Source organism: Melozone crissalis, unplaced genomic scaffold, assembly GCF_028551555.1.
Source record: "Melozone crissalis strain CALT ecotype California unplaced genomic scaffold, PUWL_Pcris_2 ptg000034l_1, whole genome shotgun sequence".
Taxonomy (NCBI): domain Eukaryota; kingdom Metazoa; phylum Chordata; class Aves; order Passeriformes; family Passerellidae; genus Melozone; species Melozone crissalis.
Window position 1 is genome coordinate 16,283,429 of NW_026535812.1, and position 26,068 is coordinate 16,309,496.

General features: G+C 48.0%; 1 protein-coding gene across 1 annotated transcript; it reads left to right on the plus strand.

Moving 5' to 3' along the window:
• Positions 1-1,095: 1,095 nt before the first annotated feature.
• SST (somatostatin) lies at positions 1,096-2,646 on the plus strand. The gene is made up of 2 exons (XM_054282860.1): positions 1,096-1,298; positions 2,147-2,646. Exons 1-2 carry the CDS (start codon positions 1,161-1,163, stop codon positions 2,357-2,359), a joined length of 351 nt encoding a protein of 116 aa, XP_054138835.1. The 5' UTR covers positions 1,096-1,160; the 3' UTR covers positions 2,360-2,646.
• Positions 2,647-26,068: the final 23,422 nt, after the last annotated feature.

The window sequence follows — 26,068 nt, forward strand, 5'->3', positions numbered from 1 at the left end:
GCACCACCAGGGTTGAAAGTGGGGCAGGGGATGCACATTAATTCATCGTGAAACAAAATGTCATTTTGAAGGCTTCTGGAGACTTTTTCGCAGTACTTGAATTCTTGTCCCCTCAAGAATTTGACTTTCCTCAGCTGGAAATTGAGATAGGAGAGATTCTGATGCTCCTTTTTTGACAACAGAGGCCCTTTCCAGCATATCCTGCTCTGCTTCTGCCAGCTGGGAGACAGCTGAGGAGGCTGATCCTTCAGGAGGGTTTAAGCAGCTTTTCCCGCTGTGGGCACCAGCCATCTCACAGGAGAGGCTGGAGGAGTGGGGAAGACTGTCCCACCATCCCAGTGGAACAGGTGCATGCCAAGGGACCCGCATGTCCAGTGACCATGAGAGACAAGGGTCCCCGCAGGCTGAGCCAGGGACCAGCACGCCCCGACCCAGGCACACATTTGTGATCGCCTCCCGGAGCGGCAGAGCCGCGGCAGGAGCCGGGCACTGTCCCCGGAGGCTCCCGCTGCCCCAGGAGCTGCCCGCGGGAGGGAGCCTGGGGTCGGACCGGTGTTCGAGAGACCCACAAGGGCAGGGGAGGCAAAAGGACCCCCAAGGGCACCTCAGCACCCGCACCCCCTGCAGGAGCCGGAGGCAATCGCCCTTCAGGGGACCCTTTGCAGCTCCTTCTGGAGCCGTTTCGCACCGACGGGGCGGGACCCGGCTCCAGGGCGAGGGGCTTTGGCAGCGCGGCTGATGGGGGGCTTCACCCTCCGGCGCTGGGTCAGAGCCGCGGGTGGGCGGTGACAGCGGGGCCCCCCAGCGCCGCTCCGGTGGGCTTGAGGAGGAGAGGAGGGAGCGGACGGGCACGGTCGGGAGCTCTGGACGGGCGGTGATCTGGGGACGGGGACTGGGGGCGGCCAGGGGAGCTCAGGGGGAGCCGCGGAGGCTTGGCCGGCGCCGGGCAGAGCGGAGCATCCCCGCTCCCGTTCCCCCCCCCCCCGTCCCAGAGACCCACCCCCGGCGGCGTGGGGCGAGGGGGGCGCCCCCGCCTTGACGTCAGGAGAAGGGTTTATAAAGGCGGCGGGCGGCGAGGAGATCCCCAACGCCGGAGCCGAGCCGCAGCGGAGCCGCCAGCGCCTCCCGCCGCCGCCTCCCGCGCCCGACCCACCGGCGAGATGCTGTCGTGCCGCCTCCAGTGCGCCCTGGCCCTGCTCTCCATCGCCCTGGCCCTCGGCACCGTCTCGGCCGCCCCGTCGGACCCGCGGCTCCGGCAGTTCCTGCAGAAGTCGCTGGCCGCCGCCGCCGGGAAGCAGGTGAGAGCGAGCCCCGCGACGGGACGGGCACCGCGGGTACCCCCGGGCGCCCCGACGGCCGCGCTGCAGGCTCCCGCTTCTACAGAAACCCCGATTCCCCCCTGCAGAACCTCCGCTCCCTGTCACAGCCCGCTGCAGAGCCCTCCCGTTCCTCGCCAGACCTCCCCAGTGTCCCTGTTTCAGACGCGCGGTTCCTTGCTGCAGACCCCCGCAGATCCCCCGTTCCCCGCCGGGGCTGAGCCATCGACGGGTTGGGCAGCTGGTGCTGGGAGGTGAGACAGTCCAGCTGGGTGCTGGTGGTCAGTAAGGAGCAGGTACTGCTGGAGCACAGGGCAGAGCTCCTGGTGAAGCTCCCAAGGGTTTCTCCGGGTCGCAGAATGAAGGCAGCTTTCCTAGAGCACAGAACAATGGTGTTATCCATGCTGGGTGACAGCCGAGGCTTGGAGGGACTAGGAGAAAAATAAGTCCCAGTGAGATGGCGACCAATTCAACCTCCCCTACCAGCTTCCCCAAAGACCTTTCCCATGTCACTTTAGCAGCAGGCTCGTGGCATCCTCACCAAGTGCTGGAGCCGTGGGAGAGAAGGTAAAGACAGGTTCATTCCCTGTCATGCACAGGACAGCAGCTTGTTCCCCACACCAGGTAGATGCTATAGACACAACTGCTGCATAGCAGCTGTCAGGCTGGGCTCTTTGGAAAGCCAGGGCTCCTCTTCTCCTCCTGCATCCTGAATGTCTCTAATCTGGCCACGGAGAAGTCTTAGAGGAACAGAGTGGTGAGCCCCCAGAAATCAAGGAGTAATTGTGGTTTCTCTATCTCTTTCTCCCTTTCTGTCTTTTGTCCCCAAGGAACTGGCCAAGTACTTTTTGGCAGAACTGCTTTCAGAGCCAAGTCAGACAGAAAATGAAGCCCTGGAGTCTGAGGACTTGTCCCGAGGGGCTGAGCAGGATGAAGTGAGACTGGAGCTGGAGCGCTCGGCTAACTCAAATCCCGCTCTGGCACCCCGGGAACGCAAAGCAGGCTGCAAGAACTTCTTCTGGAAAACTTTCACATCCTGTTAGCTTTTGAAACCCACCTCTCCTCCCCATCCATCCCTGCCCTGCCCTGAGCAGAACCTTCACCACAAGAGGCGAAGACTGTAAATACACAATCCACAGTTATGGTGAAATTAAACAAGGAAAATTTGAGTTTGATTTCCACTTGTTTTAATAAAACTTTCTGTTCCAATTGTACATGATTTGCTTGAGTTGTGATTTCTGACTAGTTCTTTGATGACATGCACTCTGCAACTCTTTCAAATGTACTATTTTTAATTCTCTGTTGCAATAAAATTTATGTTTCAAACGGTGATGCTGAGGCTCGGTGGTCAATGAGAAAACTGAGGTTACCTCTCAGGCTGCTCATCTCCAGAACGCTGCCTGTCTCAGGGCAGCCAACACCGTGCACATCTGCACATATGCACACACACACAGTGTATCATAATGGGATATTTTTTCTGTGGTCTTACTGAAAGAACTAGAACCACAGTGATATTTTAGATATTGAATCCCTGCAGTCATGGCTGAATCAAATCCACAGTGCTTGGTACTTCAAGTCGGTCTGGAGGATTTACACCCATCACCACAGGGATCAGTAAAAATCTCAGCTGTGTATTTCAAGTGATGGGGATGGTAAAAGTAGTTCATGGTACAAGTTTACACCACACATCTCATCCCTCCTCAGCCACAGGCACTAAAAGATTTCCCTACCTGGCATATTTTGCTCCTTGCAGCATTCCTGACAAACACTGTTCCTGGGATCCCTTCAGAAAGTTCTCCTTTGTTCTGCTGTGCAGGGGGCGGTTTCGCATCCCTGTAAAGCTGAGATGTTAATCCCATGACACCAGCCCCTCTCCATCTAATGAACTGGTCACAGCAGTTTTTCTACCCACATCATCTTCCTGAAAGGCAATATTGAAGGGTTCAGCAGGGTGGGAGATAGCATGGTGAGAAAAACATTATTTTCTCAAAGCAAGACAAATTTTTCATGCTTTCGCAGAGCCTCAGCTTTCTGGCCATGCTGGTTCGTGCCACACACTCACAGGTGAATTTGAGCCATAGAGCAAACATCCTGCACAGAGAACAGGTGCCACTTTGACGAGAAATTCATCATTCAGGATTAAAAATAAGTATTTTGTAGCCATCATATGTGAAAGAAGGGTGAAAAATGGGGGATTTCAGAGTTATTCATGGGCACAGGGCTCAGCAGGACTCCAGTGAAGGTGGATTCCCCAGCTTGTTAAGTTGCTCTGGTCTGTGCTGAGCGTAGCTCTCTGTGGGGCATCATTCCTGATAGCTCATGGACCATTGCTTTCATTCTTGGTCTGTGCCTCCTTTCCCTGTAAGCAGGGGGCTGTTGGATACGAGCTGAGGGGAAGGTGAATCCCTTGTTGCTGCCAAGTGTGAAATCCCAGCCCTGCCACAGAGCTCACTGGGCTCCTCCATGAACAAAGGCAGCAGGCAAAGGCAGCAGGGACATGCCCAGGGAGGGGAGCTGCCGGTATCAGCCTCTCTGAGGGGGCCAGGGGCAGGGCTGGATTCTGCCCTCCCTCCCTGGAGCAGGGCAGCCGTGGCTTAGCCTGTGCTGCAGGCAGGGCTAAGGACTGCTGCTGGACCAGCTGGATCCTGCACCTGCTGGAGAAGCCTTGCTGTGACACGATCCTGTGTCTCCCCAGCTCCTGGGAGCTTCTCTCCTCCTTCTTTGGGAGTGGGATGGGTTTTGTGGGGTGGTCTGGGGAAATGCTTGCTCCACATGCAGCACCTTGGGGTTAGGGGCTCTGCCCTCTTTACCATAGCTGGGTGCAGTGCAGACTGGGCAGGGCACAGTGGTCCTCACAGCACTTTGTGGGGACAGGGAGAGAGCCTTGGAGCCCTGGATTTCTGCAGCTGGTGCAGCTGTGGAGGGTGCAGGATTAACTCACTGTTCTGGAATGGACACGGCTGCACTGCAGGAAAAAGCTTCCAAAAAGATATTTGAGAAGCACCAGTAATTTAGATCAGTAATCAGCCTCAAAAAGCAGGCAGGGTAAGAATAGAAGCCTGCTTGAAAATGTGGAGACAGACTCTGTGAGGAGACAGTAATTGTCCCAGCTCACATCTGATTCCTTCACTGCTGGGTAGCATCAACAGAGCAGATTTTAGGGGATTCAGTAAAGCAGACACCTCCCCATCCCTGGCTGTTGACTCTTGTGTTGACTGAGGTTCCTCTTAGCTTTCAAGAAGAAACTAATTTTTCAGTGCTGAGACAGCCTCAAGAGAGCAGCTAGAGGAACAGGAGGGGGGTGGAGGGGCCAGGGACTTGAATATTCTTATGCACAGAGTCCATCTTTCATGGGATATAAACAGACCACTACTCGCCTGAGGCTTTTCCCCTCGTTCATGATGCTCAACCCATGCTTCTGAAGGGAGTTTAATCCTGCCAATTGCTGGAGTGAGACTCATCCCAAAAAGCAATGAGGATGATCCCCAGTCACAAGCAGGAATTAAAGACAGTGATTAATAAGCTACACCAGCCTGTTTCAATACAGCTGATGACATGCCATGGCAGCTTCTGGGAAGCTTAATGAAGATCTGCTGGTGAAGACATGTCCCCAGTTCAGAGACAGAAAGACAAAAACTGTGGCAGTGCCTGCAATCCCAGGCACTGGGAGCTGTACAAACACGATGCTCTGCCATGCCAAGCTAAAAAGACTAGAAAGAAAAAGAAAGATTTCTTTTCCCCTTTGACATGTGGGAGTTCGGGGCTAAAGAGACTAAATAAGTATATTTAATCCCTAGACACAGAGCCATGGCACAGTGCTCCAAGCTGGGAACACTCCTGCTGGGCAAGGCTGAGTCTGGATGGACACACAGGTACAGCACACAGGCCAGAGCTGCCCAAGAGCAGAGCAGTCTCTGGGAGAGGTTCTCAAGCCACATTCTCTGCAGGTCAGAGAGGAGGCTCCATGGAGGGACAGCCTCAGCAAGGGTCTGGGGGAGGTGAGGGGCTGTGGTGATCCACACTCAGCTGATTCATCTCCCCTCTTGCACTTGGTGCCATGGGCAGACACGAGTGATGCCTCTCCAGCAGGTACCTTCATCAGCAGGTGATTCATCTGAGGCAATGCAGAGAAATGTCTTCAAGGAACAACATAAACAGCCTTGAAACTGCTGCCTGAACAGTTGCCCTTAATGAAAACCAGAAAAATTGTATAAGGCCTGGAAACACACATGACCTATGGGAAGTCAGTGAGGAGCTTCTTAGCCATCCCCAAAGGCAAAGTCTCCAATGATGCCAGGGGGTGTCTCTTGATCTAGCAAGCAGGCCAAGATTATTTTTTAGGTGCAGTTCTAACTGGTCAAAAAGAGAAGTCTTCTTTGGTCCAGAAGGCTTGTTGGGGACAAATAGCTTGAAGTGATCCTAGCTGTTCTAGGACGAAGTACCTGTGGGACCCAGATTTCCTATCCAGATTTCCTATCCTGAGTCCACTCTGGCACCATCTAACTCCTTTTGGCTCTGCAGAAAAGACCAAGAACCTGGACCCATGGACACAAGTTCCCTCCCCCCAGAAGAGCCCATAAGATGCTCTGTGGTACCTTTGCCTTTACTCAGCCTCTGGGGCTCCTCACAAGAATTGCACCAGCTGATTGCAGCTACTGGGAGCATCTCTGATTCCCAGACCTCTGCTTGCACCACAGGAAATCTCCCTTTCATCCCACCCAGCTCCCAGCATCTCTGAGGAGCACCAGATCTGCCCCAAGCCCGCACGTGGGTGAGCACCAGCTGCTTGGAGAGAAGCAGTCACTGCTACAACAGAGTCCTAATTCTCAGCAAGCAAAGCAGCAGGATGGTTATTGAGCAGGGTAAGAGAAAATATACCTAGGCAATAAAAGTTATTATGATAAAGGAACAGACTGTGCTCCTTGCTCACTGAATACCTTCTGACTCTGTCAGCTTATCACCAGAATAATGCAATAAAAAACACTTTTATTCCTTTTTTCTTCACCTTTGTCTTTATTTTATTAGTGAGTTATTTGAGATTTTTTTCTCAAAACCCAATTACACTTCTGAGAATAGCTGCTTGGCCAGATATTGAGTATCTCAAAAAACTTTTTGTATCCCAGTCTTAGAAAACTAAGCCCATAAACAACTTGTAGAATACAAGAAAAAAATTAACAAAGTAACAAAAAAAACCCCACAAGTTCAGTTTTCTTCATATATATATAGTAAAAATGCCAGTTTGTTCCATGAATCATTACTTCCAGCATCATCTGATAAAGAAACACACCTGGTCATTCAATTAGCAAAATTAATTTAATAAATAAATAAATTTAATAAAGGTCCCTAGTATTTTCTCCAAAGATATTCCCTGAAAAAACATGAAATAATGCAGACCCAGGCTTTGTTTATCACCTAGACTGGCTGCTGGAGAAGAGAGAGAGTGACTTGGTCTCACATACAACAACAGAGCATCCCTCCTGATGCTCTCCCCTGCTTGCCTCCCCCTCCCTCGCAGCTGGCTCTTGCAGGCAGCAGCCTGCTGTGCTCTGTGGTGCAGAAGGATGAAACGCTTCTGGCCTCCAGCCCTGGAAAAGCATTCCCAGGAGGAGAGCTCAGAGATGCTCCAGGCCCTCCATACTCATCCCACAGCCCCTGTTAGGAGATGTCCCAGGCACAGAGCCAAAGTCAGGGATTCCCTCCCAGCCCAGCAATCAGCCCGGTGCTGCTCTGCCCCAGGTAGATCATTTGCTCCCTTACACAGAGCTCTGTACTCTGCCTTCAAGGAAAACCTCTCCTCTTGCTCATGACTGAGGAAGGAAAAGGATCCCTCTGGAAATCGGCTGTCACATTTGCAAAGCTCTTTTGTAATTCTTTTCTGGCAGCTCTTTTTTCCTGCTTTACTGCTTGTGCCTGGCAGGGTTTGTGATTCTTCCCAGGGGCTCAAACACGATATTCCTCACCCTCTGTGCGTGGCCCCCACAGCAGCGTGCTCCCCAGAGGGTGCCCTTGGGGGGACAGTGCCCAAGCCCAGGACTGGGGGGCTCTGCAGCCAGCAGAGAGAGCCAAAGAGCTCAAAGAGCCCCGCTCAAGGGCTGTGTGCGCCCACATGCTGAGGATGGGGGTCCTCTGAGCCAGAAGCTGTTCCACCTCTGGCTACAACCACAGGGAGATGGGCTGCAGTCAGAGGTCCTTTCCATGGAGCAGCACTTTTGAGGGGCAGAGCTGTGTCAACATGCAGGCAGTACTGTTGCACTGACAAGGATTTTTTCCCCCAAACTAAGTGGCTGCTTCTCATTTCTAAAGGGCATTTCTCATGCCACAGCTGCCAGCTTTTAATTTGCCAGAATTAAGTTAAATAACGTGATAATAACTTAAGTGTTCTACCTAGGGTAAAATGCAGTGGGTTTTGTCCTAATGGCAAATTTCAAGAAACTGCTTCCATGTAAATCTTCTTCCCTTGGCATTTTTTGTTTTTCATCCTCTCCTTATTCACTCAGATCTTCTGAAACGTCACAGTCTAAGCAGCAGTGGCAGGGGCAGAGGAAGGAATTAGGCTGTTCAAAACAGCTGGGGATCTTCCTGAAGAACACATGAGGATGCTGGGTCATATTGCAAAACAGGAACCTGGCAGGTCAAGAGTTTCTTCAACAATGTGTTTCAATGAGAAACCTCAGCATGGTTCAAACACAAGATGTGAAGTCTCTTGTCAGCATTCAGAGATGCACCCTTGCAGCCAGGGCCCACCTGCTCTCAAGGAGGAAATTTCAGTTGTGGATATGGCTCCCCAGACATTGCCTCCACTTGCAAGAAAGCAAGTGAGCAGGCTGCTCTGCAGAAAACACAATCTCTTTAGACTGAAAGATATAATCCAGTTAGATATGAACCCTGAATTCCAAACCCTGCTTATCTCCTCAGACAGTGATGACACATGTCATAACGTCACCTCCACCATCAATTCCCTTATTTGTCACATTAGCAGTGGTGATACTGACACCAGCAACAAGGCAAAGAAAAAAACTGAGGAGATCCTGAGACAGAGGAACAAAGTAGAAGCCATGTCTGGGCACATTAATGAGTTCCTTGTAGCCAGCTTTCAATCAATCAAGTTTATCAACCAGCGGCAGGAAGAAGATAAGAAATGAGGGAAGGAACAAATCATTCAGTGAAGTAATTGTGTCATCCTGTAACTCTGTCTTCCAGGAGAAGAAACTGGCTCAGGAGGCCTTACTGGAAATGCTTAAGGATGGAATGAACAACCTCTTTACCTTAGTGCTAGAATTCCTGAATGGAGACGTAGGGGAAAATCAGAAACTAACACAGCCATTAATGTCCTCATGAAGGGGGTGCTGGAAAAATCTGACCACATGCTGACCTTTTGTGCTCCAAGGCAGCCTGATTGCTGAGAGCAAGCCAGATAAGTTTTCTGAGCTGATGGCCAAGTGGCTGTGAAAGATCAGGTGGCTTCTGCCAGGTACCATCGGCAGTAACCTGGATGCAATCCTGCTGCATGCCCACACACTCAGGAAGATTTTCCAAAGGAAACACTGAGGCAGCACATGAACAAACTCCCACTGCAGACCCTGGAAACTGTTGCATAACTTGTGCAAAAGTGAGGACGCTGGACCACCTCACCCTGACTTGGGATGCAGCTGGCTCTGAGGTGGAAGCTTCCCTCCAAAAGACAGACAGTCCTACTGCCAAGCACAGGGCAATGAAACAGCTGTAGGAGCAGGAGGGGAGGTGCCCAAGGCAGCTCACAGGATTGCAAAGCGCAAAGAATTTTCTCCAAATAGAGTTCAAAGGTCTGGAGGAGTTTATATATATGAATGTAAGAAAAAGTGGCCTGGGGAAGTTGGAGTTTTTAATCGAAAACCTCTCCCTGTTCTTGCAGAGCTGTGTGAAGCAAAGCCTGGCCATCATCCAGACGGAACAGGACACCAGAGAAGTTTCTTCCTTCTCCTCCCTTGGGGAATACCCTGGGGTGGGAACATCTCTTCTTAGATCCACAGAGATCACAGGAGGGTCCATGAAAGGGAAGGAGTTGATGCCATCCTGCCACCTGGAAGACTGCAGCAACAGCCATTACCCTGCAGAAGCAGCACAGCCCTGCAAGCTGAACAGCCCACAAGAGGTTCCCTGCAAGTCAGGTCCCCTCAAAGGATGCCAATATCATGGTTCTCCCTGGGGGCAGGAAGAACACTAGCAGGAAAAGCACTGGGACCTCAGAATTATCCAGGTCTCCTCCACACACACATCAGCAGGCAGATGGTGAGAACCACAAACCAATAAAGAATAAATTCCAGCATGAATAACCATGTGAGTTATCTCTTTTTGCCCTTTAAAAACAGGAAGGTGGGTGACATTGATACCTCGGGTGAAAACTGAGCACAGAACACACGAATCTGGCCAGAGCAGAGAGCCAGCTGTGTGCTGACCCTTTTTGGACAGCCTTCACAGGAGCCCTGCCATGGCATCTTCCAGCATTCTAATATTCATAGTTAGCAAAGTATCAGACCAACCGTGCGCTGGTCCCCAGATGAGGGAGAGATCAGGGCATCCAAACAGCATCTCTGCCTTCCTGAACACTGACCTCCAGCTGCCCAGGGACCCTGCCAGAGACAAAGGTTGCAAGAGGAAGCTGATAGGAGAAAGCGATTTGTAAAAGTTGCGTGTTTCTCTTAGGTAAAATCAATACATTGACTTTCAAACCCACTTTCACTTGTCAGACCGAAAGGGTTTGAGAGAGCAGAGCTGCTATGGACGACTGCAGAATGCCAATGCCTCACCCTGCCCATCCATCAGCTCCACTTTTCCGAGTAAACTGCTATTCTCATGTAAAATCGCCCTAATTTGTCTTTAACATCCCTCTTGTCTCTAAGTTCTTTAGGTGGGAGTCCTTAGCTTTGTGTCAGGTATAACAGTAAGCACTTCAATGATGCTCACTAAATTACATGGCTTTTTTACTAATAGACAATTCAGTCAATTACAAAATGCTATTAAGCATTTGTGCTCGGGCAGAGCGAGCTAGGTGCCTGGTGAACATGGCAAACCAATATTTTTAATTAAAATAAGAAAAAAGGAACACACAGGCTGATTACCAGCCAACAAGAAAATTACCTCCCAGAGATCTCAAAGTGTAATTACCCTTCCTGAATGACCAAAATGACTGGTTTGCTGCAGACTGTAATTCTCTCTAATGCTGCTACAAAATCATGGCCACCCTCTCACCTATCCCATTCATCCAGTGCTGTACCTGCCCAGGGGCTGCTCAAGTACTCATGAAATCATGCTTTGGTGCTCATATGTGGTTTCTGCCCAATTTTCTGGCTGTGTAGCTGGAGGATTCACAATGAGGACATGGCTGATGGCTGCAGAGGTTCTGTTCTTTTGTTCCTTGCTGCTCTGTCCTTGTGACACCCCCTGTTTTTGTGCTAAAGGACATACCTGGAGTGGAGCTGTGTCACTTACATGCAGCATAATTGGCTGCCCTGCATGTGGCCCTGTAAGAACAAATTCATATCCGTGTTGAACTCTCAGGTCAGGCAACTGGATGTGCTGTTCCAGGAGGCTTCCTCCAGTGCTGTGCTCCCTTTTTCCTAGTAGCAAGTGCCCCATGAGCATTCATTCCTGGAAATGCTCTCTACAGATGCCCAAACACCATTCCAGTATGGTTACCTGATAAGTCTGTCCATCCACTGCCTTGTGACTCAGTCCACACTGAAATTTGCCCAGTAAGAATGTTCCCTTTGCAAAAGCCTCCCTGGCCATGGGCTCTCACCAGGCTTCTCCCTGCCCCACACAGCAGCTGCAGTGCTGCATCTGGCTCACTGCTCGAGGAAAAGCCATTAAACAACTGACAGAACTAATATGGTGATGCCACACACTATGTGTATCCAGGGGGCACGTGCAGGCTCCTTTTCTATTATGCTGAAGGTCTGATCCATTCCTTAAGGGTTCCAGAGACTGTAGGAAACAGGGGAAAGTGAAGTGTTTGGAAGATTTGCAATATTTGCCTGGCAGGCAAACTGTGCATTCATGCTATGAGAGTGCCTTAGAGCCCTTGCCAGCCATCAGAAGCCTCCTGTAGTGGGTGCAGAACAGAGTCAGGGGAAGTGACAGTCCCTGTCCTGCAGATACTGCCTGTGACGGGAGATAAACACATCAGCAGAGATGCCTGGAGTCCGACAGGAGCAAGCAGCCTCTCAAATATTCTCAGCAGCAGTGTTCTCTCAGGTGCCCCAGAGCTCAGCCCCAGAGCAGCTCTCAGGAGTGCCCTGAGCACTCAGATCATGATCTCTGCAAGCCATTCTTGCTTGCAGCTCCTTGCCCCTGGCAGACAACAACATGCAATGGGGTACCATGGGTCTAAGTCCTTATTGTGGAACTTACACCACAGCAGCAGGTTCCTGCCTGTGAAGCAATGGTTAAGGAAAGGGTCCTAACACACAGCATGATGCTCTTGCCAGGTCCACAGGCTGAGCTGTGCTGGATAACAATTCAATTTCCCCCCCTCCTGCCGCCCAGCCAGACAGTCCTCCAGGCTGTTCATCTTCCCCCACAGCCCTGGGGAAGAAAAAAGAGCAGAAGAGCACCTGGGTCACGAGACAAAGAGGGAGAGCTACGAAGATCTCATAAGGGAAAGCTGACCTGGTACCTTTTGCTCTTTCCTGGTTCAGTCCTCTTCCATTTGCTGGAATCACAATCAAACTGTGTTCTCAGGAGGTAGCAGGGTCAGGGAGATCAAGGAATTATAAATAAATACAGTATAAACAAATCAATCAGAGGGATAAAAACATTCAACAGAGACACAGTAATTAAAAATATAATAATCCAGATAGTGGACATTTATTTAAAATGGTGCAATTACAGCTTTTAATCATCCCAGTTTAAATTAACAGCAGCAGTGAAGTGGCTGCACAAATGTGTTCTCTGTAATGAACTGATATTAGAAAGCCAGCCTGGTGATCTCTCCCTCTCTCGGGCTAATTCTCCCTCCTCTCATTGTAAAATAACCTTTTGGTGTCATTTTCTTGTAGAGTCTTGAAGATGAAGACACAATATTGGAGCTAAATTAAATCCCCTTCACATATTTCTCTTCTTTCAAGCTGTAAAAATTGCTGGTATCAGTCATTCAATCTCTAGTGCTGACGCAACCACACTTGAGGAGAACATCTGGGGGCCCCAAGAGTCATTATAGGGAAAATAAAATCCTATATTACAATCAGTCAGCAATTAAAAGGCAGGATGCAGGAGGGCAAATCCTGCAAGATGCTGAGCAGGCTTGATGGGGAAATCAAATGTTAGACCTGTGATGCTCTGGGGTTCTTTTCTCCTCAACCAAGTAATTTGAGAGGAGGTTGGAAAATTTCTACATCTGCTCCTGCCCAGCACAAATGGTCTTGGAAATAGCTTATGTTAATCTGAGTCAGTTCTGACCCAGAGCCCACAGGTTTCATACCAACTGATCCCATCTGCAGGGCTGTGGGGCCAATCTTGCCTGGCTTGGCAGGTCCCAGCCAGGCTTGGGATTCAAACAGCCATGGTGGGATGAAGGCAACACTCAGCTTGCCATGTGAAGCCCAAGTGGTTACAGTGGGCTTGACTCAGGCACAGGCAAGTCAGAGACAGGAAAGCTGTCTGCCCCTGGTATGGTTCTGACTTAGGAACACAATGGGTCTGATCTGCCTGGGCAGCTGCCATGGCCTTTCTCCCACACGTGGATCTCCACTCCCCTGTGATGCACCTTTCCCACAGAAAGCCCTGTGTCCACCAGACAAGGTGCTGAGGAGCTCACTGCACTGGTGGAAGGGTGCAGAATTACAGACACATGGCAGGTAAAATTGTTGGACAAGAATCCTTCAGACATGGCTGTCCTGAGATGGATTCAAACTCGCAGCCGAGGAGAGACAATTCCCCAGTCCCTGCTAAAGCTCTGCTGTGTGCAAGCCCTGCTCTGCCAGCCAGCAAGAGCAGCTCTGCCCTGACCCTGCTTTCACTCTGGCCCTGTGTCATCCTCAGCAAAGGGAGAGTCACAGCAGGCCAGAATCCAACCCAAAAGTTCCTGAGCTCAAGACTCAGCTCCCAGCAATGTCCCACAACTCCTGCTGGTGACAGCGCAGTGCTGGTCCTGCTCACAGTGTTAGGATGCTCCACACCTCAGCTGGATTTACTTCAAGACTGCAAGAAAAGGGACAATTAAAAAAACAACATTACAGAAACAATTTTGGAGGTACAGAAGGATTTCTGTGTGGGAAACGACTACCATGCAGGAGAGTAGATGTGTGCCTCTGCATGTGCAACTCACAGCTTCTCCCAGAGCTGCTCACCCACTCCTGGATTCTGCCCATGGTCACCAAACACGATTACCTACCTACATCCCTGGTCCTCAGCACACGATTAAAATCGGGAGCCCTTTGGAAAGAGAATTTCATCTCATTAGCACCAAACCTTCCTCTCCTTCCTGTTTACCCAAAGGGTGTGCAAACAGACAGCGAGAGAGCAAGAGTCACACAGCCCTCACTGCTGTGGTGGGCCTGCAATTACCTGGCATGCACATTAAGATTAATAAATATTAACTTTACTTATGTTTATACTGTCCACTTAAAATGGAAACAACACGCTTTGCTACTTAATCAAATTAGAGCTATAAAATTATTTCCCTTTTAAAAGGTTCATTTCTGTTTGGTTGGCAATTAATGTTGATGATTTGAGTTCCATCTTCAAAGCATTTTGAAATACAGAAAAATGGCAGAAGTGCAACAGGGCTTTAATGGAGTCATAGCACACATCAGGTAATAAAGCACAACAGACCATTTACTTTGAGTACTCTAATTATTTGAGAGCTTTTTTAAAAACAGAAAATCGACATGTGAAAACGGTAATTTCACTTGAATTAATTTTTTAAAAGAAGCTGGAAAAACCAAACAAATCAATAAACAGAAAACCTGTTTTCAAAATGTTTCTTTCCAATTCCCTGCAGCCAAGCCAAGTCCTAGGATGACACTGAGGAGCAAATTTTCCCTGTTGTTTTTCTCTAGCTTTTCTCTCTTCAGGGTGTGCAGGACAGGGATGACCAGTTACACACTAGGTCCTCACACAACCCCTCCTGCACCATCACTGAAAACATCTCAAGGAATCAGTGCACCTTCTTGTAGGTGAAGGTGCATTGTCCCACCCCTCTCTGAGCTGCAGGGGACAAAGTCACTGTCATTGCCTCATCTAAGGGACACAAAAACCCTTCAAGAGGTTCAGCAAAACCAACAAAGTATTTATCAGCTGTACCTCAGTCTGGGACACAACTCTCTGGTGAGGCAGAGTGCATCTCCCACAGCTTTCTTGCCTCTGCAGAACTAGCAAGGTTTAACTCTTCTTCTTTTCAAACCAGCACCAGAGCAGCAGCAAAACTGAGGCAGGATGGGACCTCTGGAGGTCTCTGCTCCTCCCCCCTGCAGAAAGGGTCCAGCTTTACAGTAAGATTGTGTTGCTCTGGTTTTGTCATGCTGAGTTTTTAATATCTCCAAAGACAGAGATTCTCACAGTCACCATTTGACTACAGCCACAGAGAAGATAAAATTACATGGAAGACAAAATTACAGGAAGAAAGGCTGGTTCCAGCAAGAAGCAGCAAGATCGCGCAAAGAAGGAGGAGGAGCAGACTCTGGCCCCAGATCTGGTGGCCTGGTTTCCTGAAGCACAGCTGTTCCCCCATTGCAGTACATGGGTTGCTTCACAACTAAATCTATTTGCAAGGCAGTACAAGCCAAGACAAATTTGCCCCCAAAGTAATAACTTTTCAATTACCTTCGTTATGCCTTGCTCAACACAACAGCACAGCACCTCTTGAGGGAGCAGCTGAGTATTTCTCTCCAGGGTGCACATTTATTATTTTAAGAATCATTTAATTTTCCATCTGAACAAAAGGGGCAAATGTAGGTCCTGAATGACTCCAGGGCCCTGTTCAATACATTGCTGTGTTATCCATCACAGCAATTACACGTGGTAATTCATCTCTGAGAAACTTCAGTGTGTAGGTCTGAGAGCATTTGACATATCTGGCATGGCTCAAAACTCTGGTAGCCCATGGGAAAAAGGGATCATGACTGGGAAATGTGCCATTACACCCAAGAAACTCAGGCAAAACTTTCAGTACTGGGACTTTTGGCACACCAGCAGCCTGGCTCCCAGTATCTTTCCCAAACTCTGACTTCCCATAGCACACACTCATCCCTCCAAGCTCCATCGCTGGAGCCAATGGGATTTACAGTATTTGTGTGGTGATGTTCTTCACAACAGGTTCCCTGTGGCTTTGACAGTGAGGGAAATGTGACTGAACACCACCACAGCAAACAGTCCATCACAGACACCATTTACTGTCTGAGGCCTGTGTGTCTGTTACTCTCTGAGTGTCCCTAATTCACTGTCTCCATCAGTGACCTGCAGGGCTTGAATCAAAACACACCAAGGGACAAATAGAAAAGTTACCATTTCCATACCTAAAGGAATTACCAAGACAGTTCTGATCTTATAGCTGAGATCTCTCCATGCTTCCAACCACCCTCTGCCATCTTTATTTGCTTCCCAGTGTCCATTTAGAAAAGGCTGCCTGGGACAGAGATGCTGCTGTGGGCTGTGAACTTGTCTTTGGCACAGATCTAGCCAGGATCAGATATTCAGGATATTCTCCAGATTCTCCTTACCTGGCTGCCTGTCAGTGGTGAGAGCACAGTCCTGGTCTGTAAGGCTGGGCCCTGAGCACTGCACACAACTTCAGGGAGCTCATTCAGAAACTCTCTGCCAGCTGGGAGAGGATGGGCTCCTGCCAGCTCCTCAGAAGCAGAAAGATCAGTCTCAGAGAAAGTACAAGAGCTGTGCCCAGACTCAGAAAATAATGAGAACCTCAGCTTGCTTCAAAATGCTTCAGCTAGAGGTACATGCCTCATGCTGAGAGTCCACTCTGCATGACTGTGTCAAGGGCTGATGGCTGAGGAATCCCCAGACATTCCCCTCAGTGCTGCTGCCACTCTGTCAGCACTCAGCAGTGATGAAAGCTGACTGCAAACTGGGCACATGAAAGGTGTCCTGACTCTGTGATCACACATCTAAGGAATACCCCCTCTGCAGAGCCCTGAGTCCACCACACAGGCTGGGGTCACCTGTCACCAGGCACAAGAAATGGCTGCTTCATTGAAAGTTAAAGGTTAGCAGTAATTTTCATTGGGTCATATTTGCTTCGTTATGGTTATTTGTTTTCCTGTCCTGCCCAGGCAGGTCAGCAGAGTGAGCATCCTCACAGATCCCAAGGAAAAGGTGGCCTGAGTCCTTAGTAAAGGAAAAGGTGAAAGTCAGTCCCTGGGATTCTATTTCCCTGAGTCCCAGGAAGATTAAAGGTAGTGAGTAGAAAGTCTGGTTGCATATTGGTCTTTGGTCAGGGAAAGCCAAACAACAGAGAAGCAGTGGATTTTAGTAAAATCTTAAGTTTAGAAATATTAATTTGACCCTTTATTTTGCCATTGTGGACTACACAGTTCAGAAAGCTCCACCCAGATATCCAATGAGCACTCGTGACTAAATGGACCATATATTGTCAGGAAGGTTTCCCATCAGTGTCCAGGCTGTTGAACACCTGCAAACCTGAGAAGTCCTGGCACTGCTGCAATTTCAATTATAATTCATAACAGCCTGTATGGAAACCTTAATTCCCTCAGCCAGGGTACTTTGGCAGACACAGAATGTCCTGCAGGCTGTACTGGAAAGGCCACGTGAAAGCCTCTGAGATGCAGACTCAGAGAAGAAAATGCATTAAATAAGCTGGTACTCACAGCCCAGGTGTGCTCAAAGCAAGATCCACCCATGAGGCTGTGGCAATTATTGCTGCTGTGAGGCAGTGGGTTTGTTTCATTTCACCTGGACAGCCAGGTCTCTCTGTAGCTCTGCAGGAGCTGATGGAGTTCAGTGGATGCTCAGATCCTCTCCCTGAGCCAAACCCTTTTGCTGCAGAGGTCCCTGGGACTGGCATTGATCCAGTAGCATTTGCAGGAGTCCAACACTCAGGACAAACCCCAGAGAGAGCAGCAGAGCTCCCTTTGCCTTCATTTCTTCTTCATGGCTACAACTGTTGTGAAGCAGATCTCTGGCATTTTCCTGGATTTGGAACATATCCAGGTATGAACCAGTTCCTGACTCTCCTAGTTTTTGAAGAACAGAAATCAAGGTGAATTGAAAGGGTAGAAATGACAAGCAGATCTGCATAATGCATAGGTGAGTTCTCCACAGAGCTCATGTGAGGTGACCTGGATGTTTGGCTAATTGGAAAATCATCTCTGCCAGGTAAAGGGCTGCTCCTGAATTATCATTTCTCAGAGTATCATCACTAGCAGGGGAGCAGAGAACAGATACCTCAAGTGTTTGCATTCCTGGCTCCTCTCCTTTCTCTACCCAGCTGGCAAACAATTTATTTCTTTACAATTCCCCAAATTATCAAGTCTGGAAATGCCTGGCTGCTGTGTCATTTAGCAAACAGTCCCGCACAGTGCCAGAAAAGCACGTGTCACTTGGCTCAGTGAGGAGAGAAGCATGGCAATGCTCAGATGTTGTTATTCCCAGTATCATGCCCTATCAAATTGTCCAAGGAATGTGGCTTTTCCCCAGCCCACCCGAGCTGGCACTGCTTGTGCTGGACGTGTGTGCAACTGGGAGCCATCTCCTCTGCCTGCAGGAACAGGACCAATCTCCTGCTGCTGCTTGCTACTTCATGTGACATTGTGTTTGTGGCTAGAAGGGCAAGAACAGGTCTGAAAACGAGTTTAATTTGTAATGTGCAGGTTTTCTGCCAATGAAGAGATCCCACATCCTCTGAAAATGCCACGTACCAAGTGACTGATGTCCTGTATGCACAACTCCTCCCACTGCTGAAGGCTTTGCTCTGTCTACCAAAATATTTGGCTGGGATTTTTAAGCCAACACCCTGTTGTCTGATACAAACCACATTATCACATTCAGGTGAAGGCTTCCCAAACTCTTTTTAGGTTTACAAGTGGATTAATTCTCCTTTACCACCTTGGTGCACTTCTGCCACAATTCATCGATGGCTCAGTGAAGCAGAGGACACAAGCGCCTTTGCCAACAGGGTCCTTCAGAGCGGACCGGCAGCAAAGAGCTTCTTTGCTGCTCTACTTAAACCCCTGCAAGGGCTAAATCAGGACGAGTGCAAATACAAGACATGAGGCATGTGTAGCTCTCATCTGCCTCCATCTCCCTCTTGAAAAACAAAGCACTTAAGTCTAATTGTGTGGACTGGCTGTCAGCTACAGGGATGGCAGCAGGGTGAGTTACAGAGCAAGGAGCTTAGCAGAGTTTTTATCAGTGTGGGGTAGGCTTTATCCAGGAATATCAGAGCATGTGAGCACTGCCAGACACATGAAACAGGGAGAGCTACTGTATTTTGTTAGCACTGACAGACCAAGGAGCTGTGTAGAGATGCTGATCTCCCAGAGTCTTGCACAGATTAAGATGTGGTAGAGTGAACTTTCTTCCAGCATCATGTTTAGAGGGTGCTCTTTGTTTCCTTTTGCTGATGATTGGAGTATAGCCACTATAAACATTTGATACCATGCAGGGTACACAGAAATAACGAGAAAATAACATGCCTAATTAGCCTCGTGGATTATTTTAACCAGCTCCCTCTGGAATACCCTCATTGAACAGGGTTAGATTTCTTCCCTTCCCCCTACAGCAGATCCTCACATTTAATTAAACTGGAAACCTGGCTGTGCCTGGCTCAGATGGAGTGTTTTACCACTTACATCGTTGTTGCAGACAAGAGACAGTGCTGCTATTGCACAAGTGGAGATGTGGCTGCTTTGTACATTTCCTCTGGGAGGCTGCAGCTCCAGCCACCTCAAACAGTGGCAGATGAAGGCAGAAATCCAAGATCAGAAACACTCATTTTCATGCCTTCTCTAGGCAAAACAATGCTGTCATTGATCCTTGATCCATTCACCTAATTGGAAGGGCTAAAACAAAACAAATGTCAGGTGAATGGGACAGAAGAGGTGGGTCCAAGCTCAGATCTCACAAGGATAGTGAGCTTCTCCAATAGCTTACTCCAAGAATGATGTCAGGCAGTGTTTGTTTGGAGGAAATAGGATGGCCATCCCTTCCAGACAATGAAATCTTTATAATTTACAGCCAAGGTGAAATTGCACTATACAAAATCCTCTCTCTCCCACTGCCTGATCAACACATTTTCAAAGAACACACAATCAAGTCCCTCCAGATAGGAAGGGCTCATCCCATGAATAACACAAGATAGTGGGCTGAAAACTCAGCATTTCATCTGGACTAGCTCCTGATAAGACCTTAAAATGGCAACAATATAATTTTCCCAAAATATTTGTTTATTTAGATCATAAATTCTTTAATGTCCTGACCTTGAACTTATCCTTTTCTCCATGCTTCTCATCCCTTTATATGCTCGGTCCACCCACAGCCAGAGCCTGTCTGTCCCAAGACAAGCCTTGCAGAGGGCTCAGTGGCATCCTGGAGCTCTTTGTGCTGCAGTTGGATTTGGTTTCCATGTTAGACTAGCAAGAATCATGTTTGAATCACATAACTGTACAAAATTTTCGCCTTCTCAAAAGTAATTTTCTTCTGACAGGCTGAATTCCTCCCCTGTGTCTCTTCTTACACTAATGTGGAGCTTTTCAGACAAAGACTTCAAACTAATTGTGAACAGCAGCAGGTTAATGTGATCAAAGGAGCTAATAGGCTTCCATATGTATTTACATGATTTAAGCTCCTAGATTCAAAGACTGGATCAAGAGATTTGAGATAAATTGCATGAGGATTATTTGTCTGCCTGTTGTGCAGCAGAGAACTTGCTTCTGCTCTGTTGGAAAAGTCAGTGGAGTATTTGCCTGGGCTGGGAAATTGAAGCTGTCTCAATAACACCACCCAACTTTCCTCATCCATCATAAACACAGCGGCATTACCCTGACCAAGGTCCTCGTGCAACAGAAAAGAGAAACAACCTCAGCTGTGGCCAGGCTTTGAAATGTTGGGAAGGTGCTCACAGGCAGAGTCTTCCTGCTGAGCAAAGAACACTGAGGGAAACACAGCAGGAGAAATGAGCAGGGGCTGGAGACATGCCAGAAAATGTGAGGGTTTTTAATTGGATGATTGGGCAAATTTCACCTAATGAAAGCAATGGCTTCTTCTGGCTGTTTAAAATTGGCCAGGCCAAGGAAGAGGAAAACACCCTGATGGAGGAGGCTGCTCCAAGCAGGGTCCAGGCAAAGCCTAACAGTTCTGTTCTATTTATCTTGTAGAAAAGTGAAACAATTTGAATAGGACAAATATGACAGAAGCCCATGACAGTAAAATAAAGTGTTTGTTTGGGGTTTTTTTTATATAAGAGGCATCCAGATCTCCAAAGTACACAGGTGAGGGATGTGAACTCTGGTTTCCTTCTTCCATCACGCCAGTCCATCAGTAGAAAAGCAGTGTGGGAACCCCATATTTTTTTTCATTGAAATCCACAAATCGATCTCTTTGTTCTTCCTTTTTTTCCCACTTCTGAAGTAGAAAACCATGAAGTTTTATACTCTTCCAACGTTCTCAGCTTGTAAAAACTGTTTTAATTGTAGTGTCTAGTTTTACTAAATTCAAGCTGCTTTTTGGTTTGACCTTTAAAGCTATATGAGAAGTATACACATTATAAACTGTGAATTTGTTTTTGATTCAAAACAGATGAAAAATGAAAATCATCCAATGCCAGCATATGAATACAGGATAATTTGAGCCTCTTTTCCCTAGACAATATTGTGCTGAAATTGATATGTTTTGAAAAAGATTTTAATTTAAATCAAAATAGACTTTTTTTCATCCAAAACTGTAAAGCTTTTCTGGCCATCTCTATTAGGGGCACAGCTGATTATAATCTCCCTTCTCTGGGTATGACTTTACTGAACACAGTGGAACCCACACCTGCAGCTGGGATGTGACAGGGAGCTGTGCCTTTCAGCAATGCTGGTGTAAAGCACAGGGGGACAGTGGGATTGAGGAGGGGGCTTTGTAATCTCCCTTCATGCCCCCTGTGTCTCATTTTTGACCAGTTTCTATGTACCAGTAACAGTACACTGTTAACTATTGTGACCTTCTGGAACTGCAGAGCTTTGCAAAGCTCTGCAAGATCTCAACAGGAAACATGCTGCTTAACAAAGCCCCTGCATGGCCTTTTTATTCCACCAGCAGATTTGTGGTTTGGTTCCAGAATAGCACTGTTTCAAATGAGAAAAATGGTCTGAAATTTGTCATCTGCTTTCAAAACAGAGAGAAGAAGAAAAGAGAGAAGGAGGGGAAGATGTGTTTTTCTGATATCCACACTGCATGGAGCACAGTGCTCCACAGTTCAGCCCCAAGACTTCACAGCATCCTGCATGGGCAGAGGGCATTAGGCAATGAATTCCTCTTCTAACATAATTGTCATTTCTTCCTAGAGATACACAACCTTTGGAGATGAAAGCCTATTTCCTGGAGCTTTCCTGAGAGCACATTAAACGTTCTGATCCTTTTTAGGGCAAGAGATAGAAGGGACCTGTCCTGGGAGGTAGGGAAGAGTCCAAAGCCAGTGAGATGGGAGCCTTGGTGTCAAGCAGTGTCTAAAATATCCTCCTTGCATCATATTGGTTCTTTAATTGTCACCAGCCACGGAGGAACTGATTGAGCCCAGCAAGGGTCCAGAAAAATAGATAATTTCTCTCAGGCATCTAAAATTCATGAACGCGGTGGTGGTCCTGTCGCACCATTGCCATGTTGTTCCACGGCCCAGAGTCTCCCTTGAAGGGCAGAAATATCCGGGGTAATATTTTTTTTCCCTGAGAGTGGAATACATTTGGGTTGTTAATGCAGGGCTCACACTTGAGGCAGATCTCAGCGAAGGGCCGAGAGCTCGCCTCGAACCGCGTGTCGTAAATTAACTCTTAATGTGATGAATGCATTAAAGGGCTGTAAGGCCTCAAGGATGTGCTCGGAAACCCGACGTCCTGATTAAGGCCTTGATTCATGAAAGCTTTACGCACCATTTGCGCAGGTTTCCTCATTGGAATTGTTACTTGGAAAGAGCTCTTGAGTGGCTCCTTCCCAGAGAAATGGGGTTAGGAGTCTGGACATGTGGGCTCACACGTGTGCTCGCAGGCACATGTACCTGCAGAGGCAAGGACAAGGAGTGGATGTGTGCAGAGACCCACAGACACTTGTCACACACTCCTGCCACTGCTGGCCCTCACCTTTGTGGAATGGCCCAATGTTGGAACCCAGGAAATTCCTCTGGCTGCCCTGGGGAACTCGAGCCCCTGCCCAGGGGGCTCAGAGACCTTGGCACAGAGCCCAAGATCCCTGTGCCTTTGATTTAGCCCTTGGAAAAAACAATTACCAACCTTTAGATGAAGAATTACAAGCCACAAATGTTTAAGTAGAATGATAGTGAATTTATCACAGGGCGAAAAATAGAATTTTTGGGGGTTTTTAGAATAGGGGTTCAGGGGGAAAGATGGAGGAATCTGGGCGTGTCCAGCCCTTCTCCTTCTTAGCCTCCATCTTCTGGGTGATGTTGGCACTTTTAGGTTGGTTCAGAGTAGAAGCTCACTGTCTAACATAGATGATAGGTATTGGAAAGTAATTGTAAATATTGCACACGTAGTTTTTAGTATAAAAAGATAACACCGTCCCGGGGGCAGCCAGAGTGCCTCTGTCTGTCTTGCTGAACGGACCTCAGCTGGACAGGAGAAAAAAAATTTATAGATAAGATAAAATAAACAACCTTGAGACCGAGAACTGAAGAGCTCTGACTCCTTCTTCGAGTGCCAGGCTGGGAAAACAGACTTTCTAATGTTTCTCTAACATTCACATTTACAAAAAGCATCTCATGATGCAAGAACTGCACTGGAGCTTTCCTGACAGGTTTTTATCTCTTTCCTGTCTTTTCCTGGCAGGAAAGAGAGGTGGAAGCCAGCTGCACCGGTGCAGGGGTGCTCCCTGGGCTGTGGGGCACAAACAGCGTGTGTCCACAAGGGGCTGTGACCAAGGCTGTGTCTCTGAAACCAAAGCAGCCTGGCACCTCTGCTACCTGGGCTCCTACTCAGGGAAAATCTGTCCCTTGAGGAGGTAAGATGTTTAACTTCCACACTGGCTGCCTGAAAGGAGCTATATGGCATTTTCTATATCTCACAGATCTATAGAGAGGAGCAGTCAGAAAATTGCTGGAGGAAAAAAGATAATTCATATTAAACATGTCATTCCAGGGGGATCTGGATGAATCAGGTTTTAAGTGACACCCCACACTGATCATGACAAACATCCCACATGCAAAGCAGCCTCAGGAATTGTACAGTCTTTACTCGAATATCTTACACTGGGAAACAAGAGAGTTGCTGAGCTCTGAGCAGTGGGGTGGTGCTGTGCTCCTTGCTGCTCCTGCCCCATGCTGTGGATTGAAGGACAGCCTCAATAACACCTCAATTGCACCAGCCCTGCAGACATTGCCAGAGCCCACAATCTCCAGGCAGCATGTTCAGGACATGTTCTGCCTCTGTGCAAGTCCTTGCCACATTCTACCTGCTCTGGATTGGTGTCCTGCTAGTTTCAGTGAGGATGCTGTGGGGTGCAGTTCACAAGTCACCTTACCTAAAACCTTCATGATCACATCCTTCTCAAGCCTTCTCCTCTCCCTGCTAAGAATCCCAGCTTTTTTATTGTCTCTTCCTATGGCAGCTCTCCTATTTTCTCCACTACTCCAGTCTTCTCTGTAGCTCCTCTAAATATTCCACATCAGCTCCAAGACCAAGGCTGTCCACAGTGCTCAAGTGCATCCCCAAACCCACAGCAGGGCTTGGACTCAGGATCTCAGCCCCCAACTCCTGTGTCAGCTTCTTCGAACCTGGGGTATGGCAGGTGTTATCATTAGTTTGGGCAATAGGAACAGATCTAGTCTAGTCCTTCAAGTTCTGAATTATCTTTTGTTTTATACCCTAAAATCCCTAATCCACCACTACAATGTGCTCCCTTGTGCTGAAGGGAAAAGAATTGGAGGAAGTTGCAGAATCTGTCCTCTGCATTTCACCTAACATGCCTGGATGTGCACAAAGCCAGAAGCTCTTTTCATCAAAATTTAGTGATGACATTTATCCTGATTTTAATTATAACTTGCTTCTGTAAGTCTGCTGTTAGCAGGATAGAATAATGGCCTGTTCAACCCAAGCAGTCTGCTTGATCCCAGAGATGTTTAATCAGGCAGCAGCAACTGTACCTGAAATCATCACATTAGCTATATGGCAACATCCCTCCTCTCAAGATGCTGCAATAATAAGTCCCTGTTCAACAGGAGGAGAGTTTTATTTGAAGGGCATAAGGAAAATGATGGATTTTTCTGGGTTTAATCTCAGTAGTTTTTGTTATCAGCATCTGCTCCAGTCTCACAGCCAGTGTCTGCTCCAGAGCCCTGGCACAGCACAGGGGCAGTGGAGGTGGCTCCTGTGCTGCTCCCACTGCAGTCATGTCTGACCCCAAGTACCAACAAGTGAAAATGAAGAGGAAAAACCAGCCAAAGGACAGGGGGAAAAAAAAAGTGATTGCTCATTTATGACATTTAGGAGTGTCTAATTTTCAAATTTTCTGTCAGAAATTTGCTCAGCAGGCAAATACAGGGATGCAGCAGCCTTGAGTGGAGAATTGGCTGTGTCCAGGCTGTAATTCCATGTGCCAGGAAGGATAACCACACAGCCCTGCTATTCCTTACCCTCTTATTAGGCCTGTCCAAGGCAGCTCCCATTTGGAGTACAGAGTGTCTGGGCAGCCAAGAGAGCAGGACTGAGCCAGCAGAGGGGTTTGCCTGGACAAGGAGTGATCCCCACATCTTCATCCTGTGCAGCCAGGGCTCAAGGTCCCTGTCTTGCTCTCCTCTGCCCGTGCAGCTCAGAGTCAAGCTGAAAAAACAAGAACCTGAACAATGGCAAAACAGAAAAGACAAATTAGTTTCCCAACATTGACTGTAATAAAAACAATAATTTTTTTTTAATTAGTCTAGCAATTTTTAAGTAAACCCCAGAACTTTGAAGATGGAGGATTATGTTCACTTTGAGAAAGTACAAGGTGATCAGGGCATACTGGAGGGCTTGTCCTGAGAGCTTGTTTACAAAGCTACTTTTCTCCATCTTTTTTCTTTTTTTTTTCTGGCAGCATAAAGCAGTTTAATCACTGTTTGCTGAGGAACAGCCACAGGAAGCTCTGCTCCCAAGAGCAACAACCAGAGACATTCAATTTTGAAGCTGCCAGTCAACAAAAGGGCATGAAGTTATTAGCTCTGAAGGCTCCATTACCTGTCGGTTCAGACCCCAGATATCATCTTTCATAGATTTTTCTGGGGATTCCCATTTTGATTACAGCTAGAGGCCAGATTACTGCTAGGCAGTTTCCAAAATGTCTCCAGAGGGGCAGTAAACACAATTTAATGTTCAGAGTTAGTGCATTTTGATAAAAACAAGCATATTAACAAAGTAAATGTGCACAAGGATGTTTCCATCCAGATATGTGAGTGCTTTTAGGACAAGCAGATGAAATGCATAATGATGGGAAATTCTGTGGGCAGATGGGGCTGTTTTGCTTCCTGGGTCCCCTGTGGTCCCCAGACATCCCCCAGAGCATCCCCTGCTCAGTCAGGGGATTCTCCTCAATTCCCAGGGCAGGCTGATGCCAGAAGT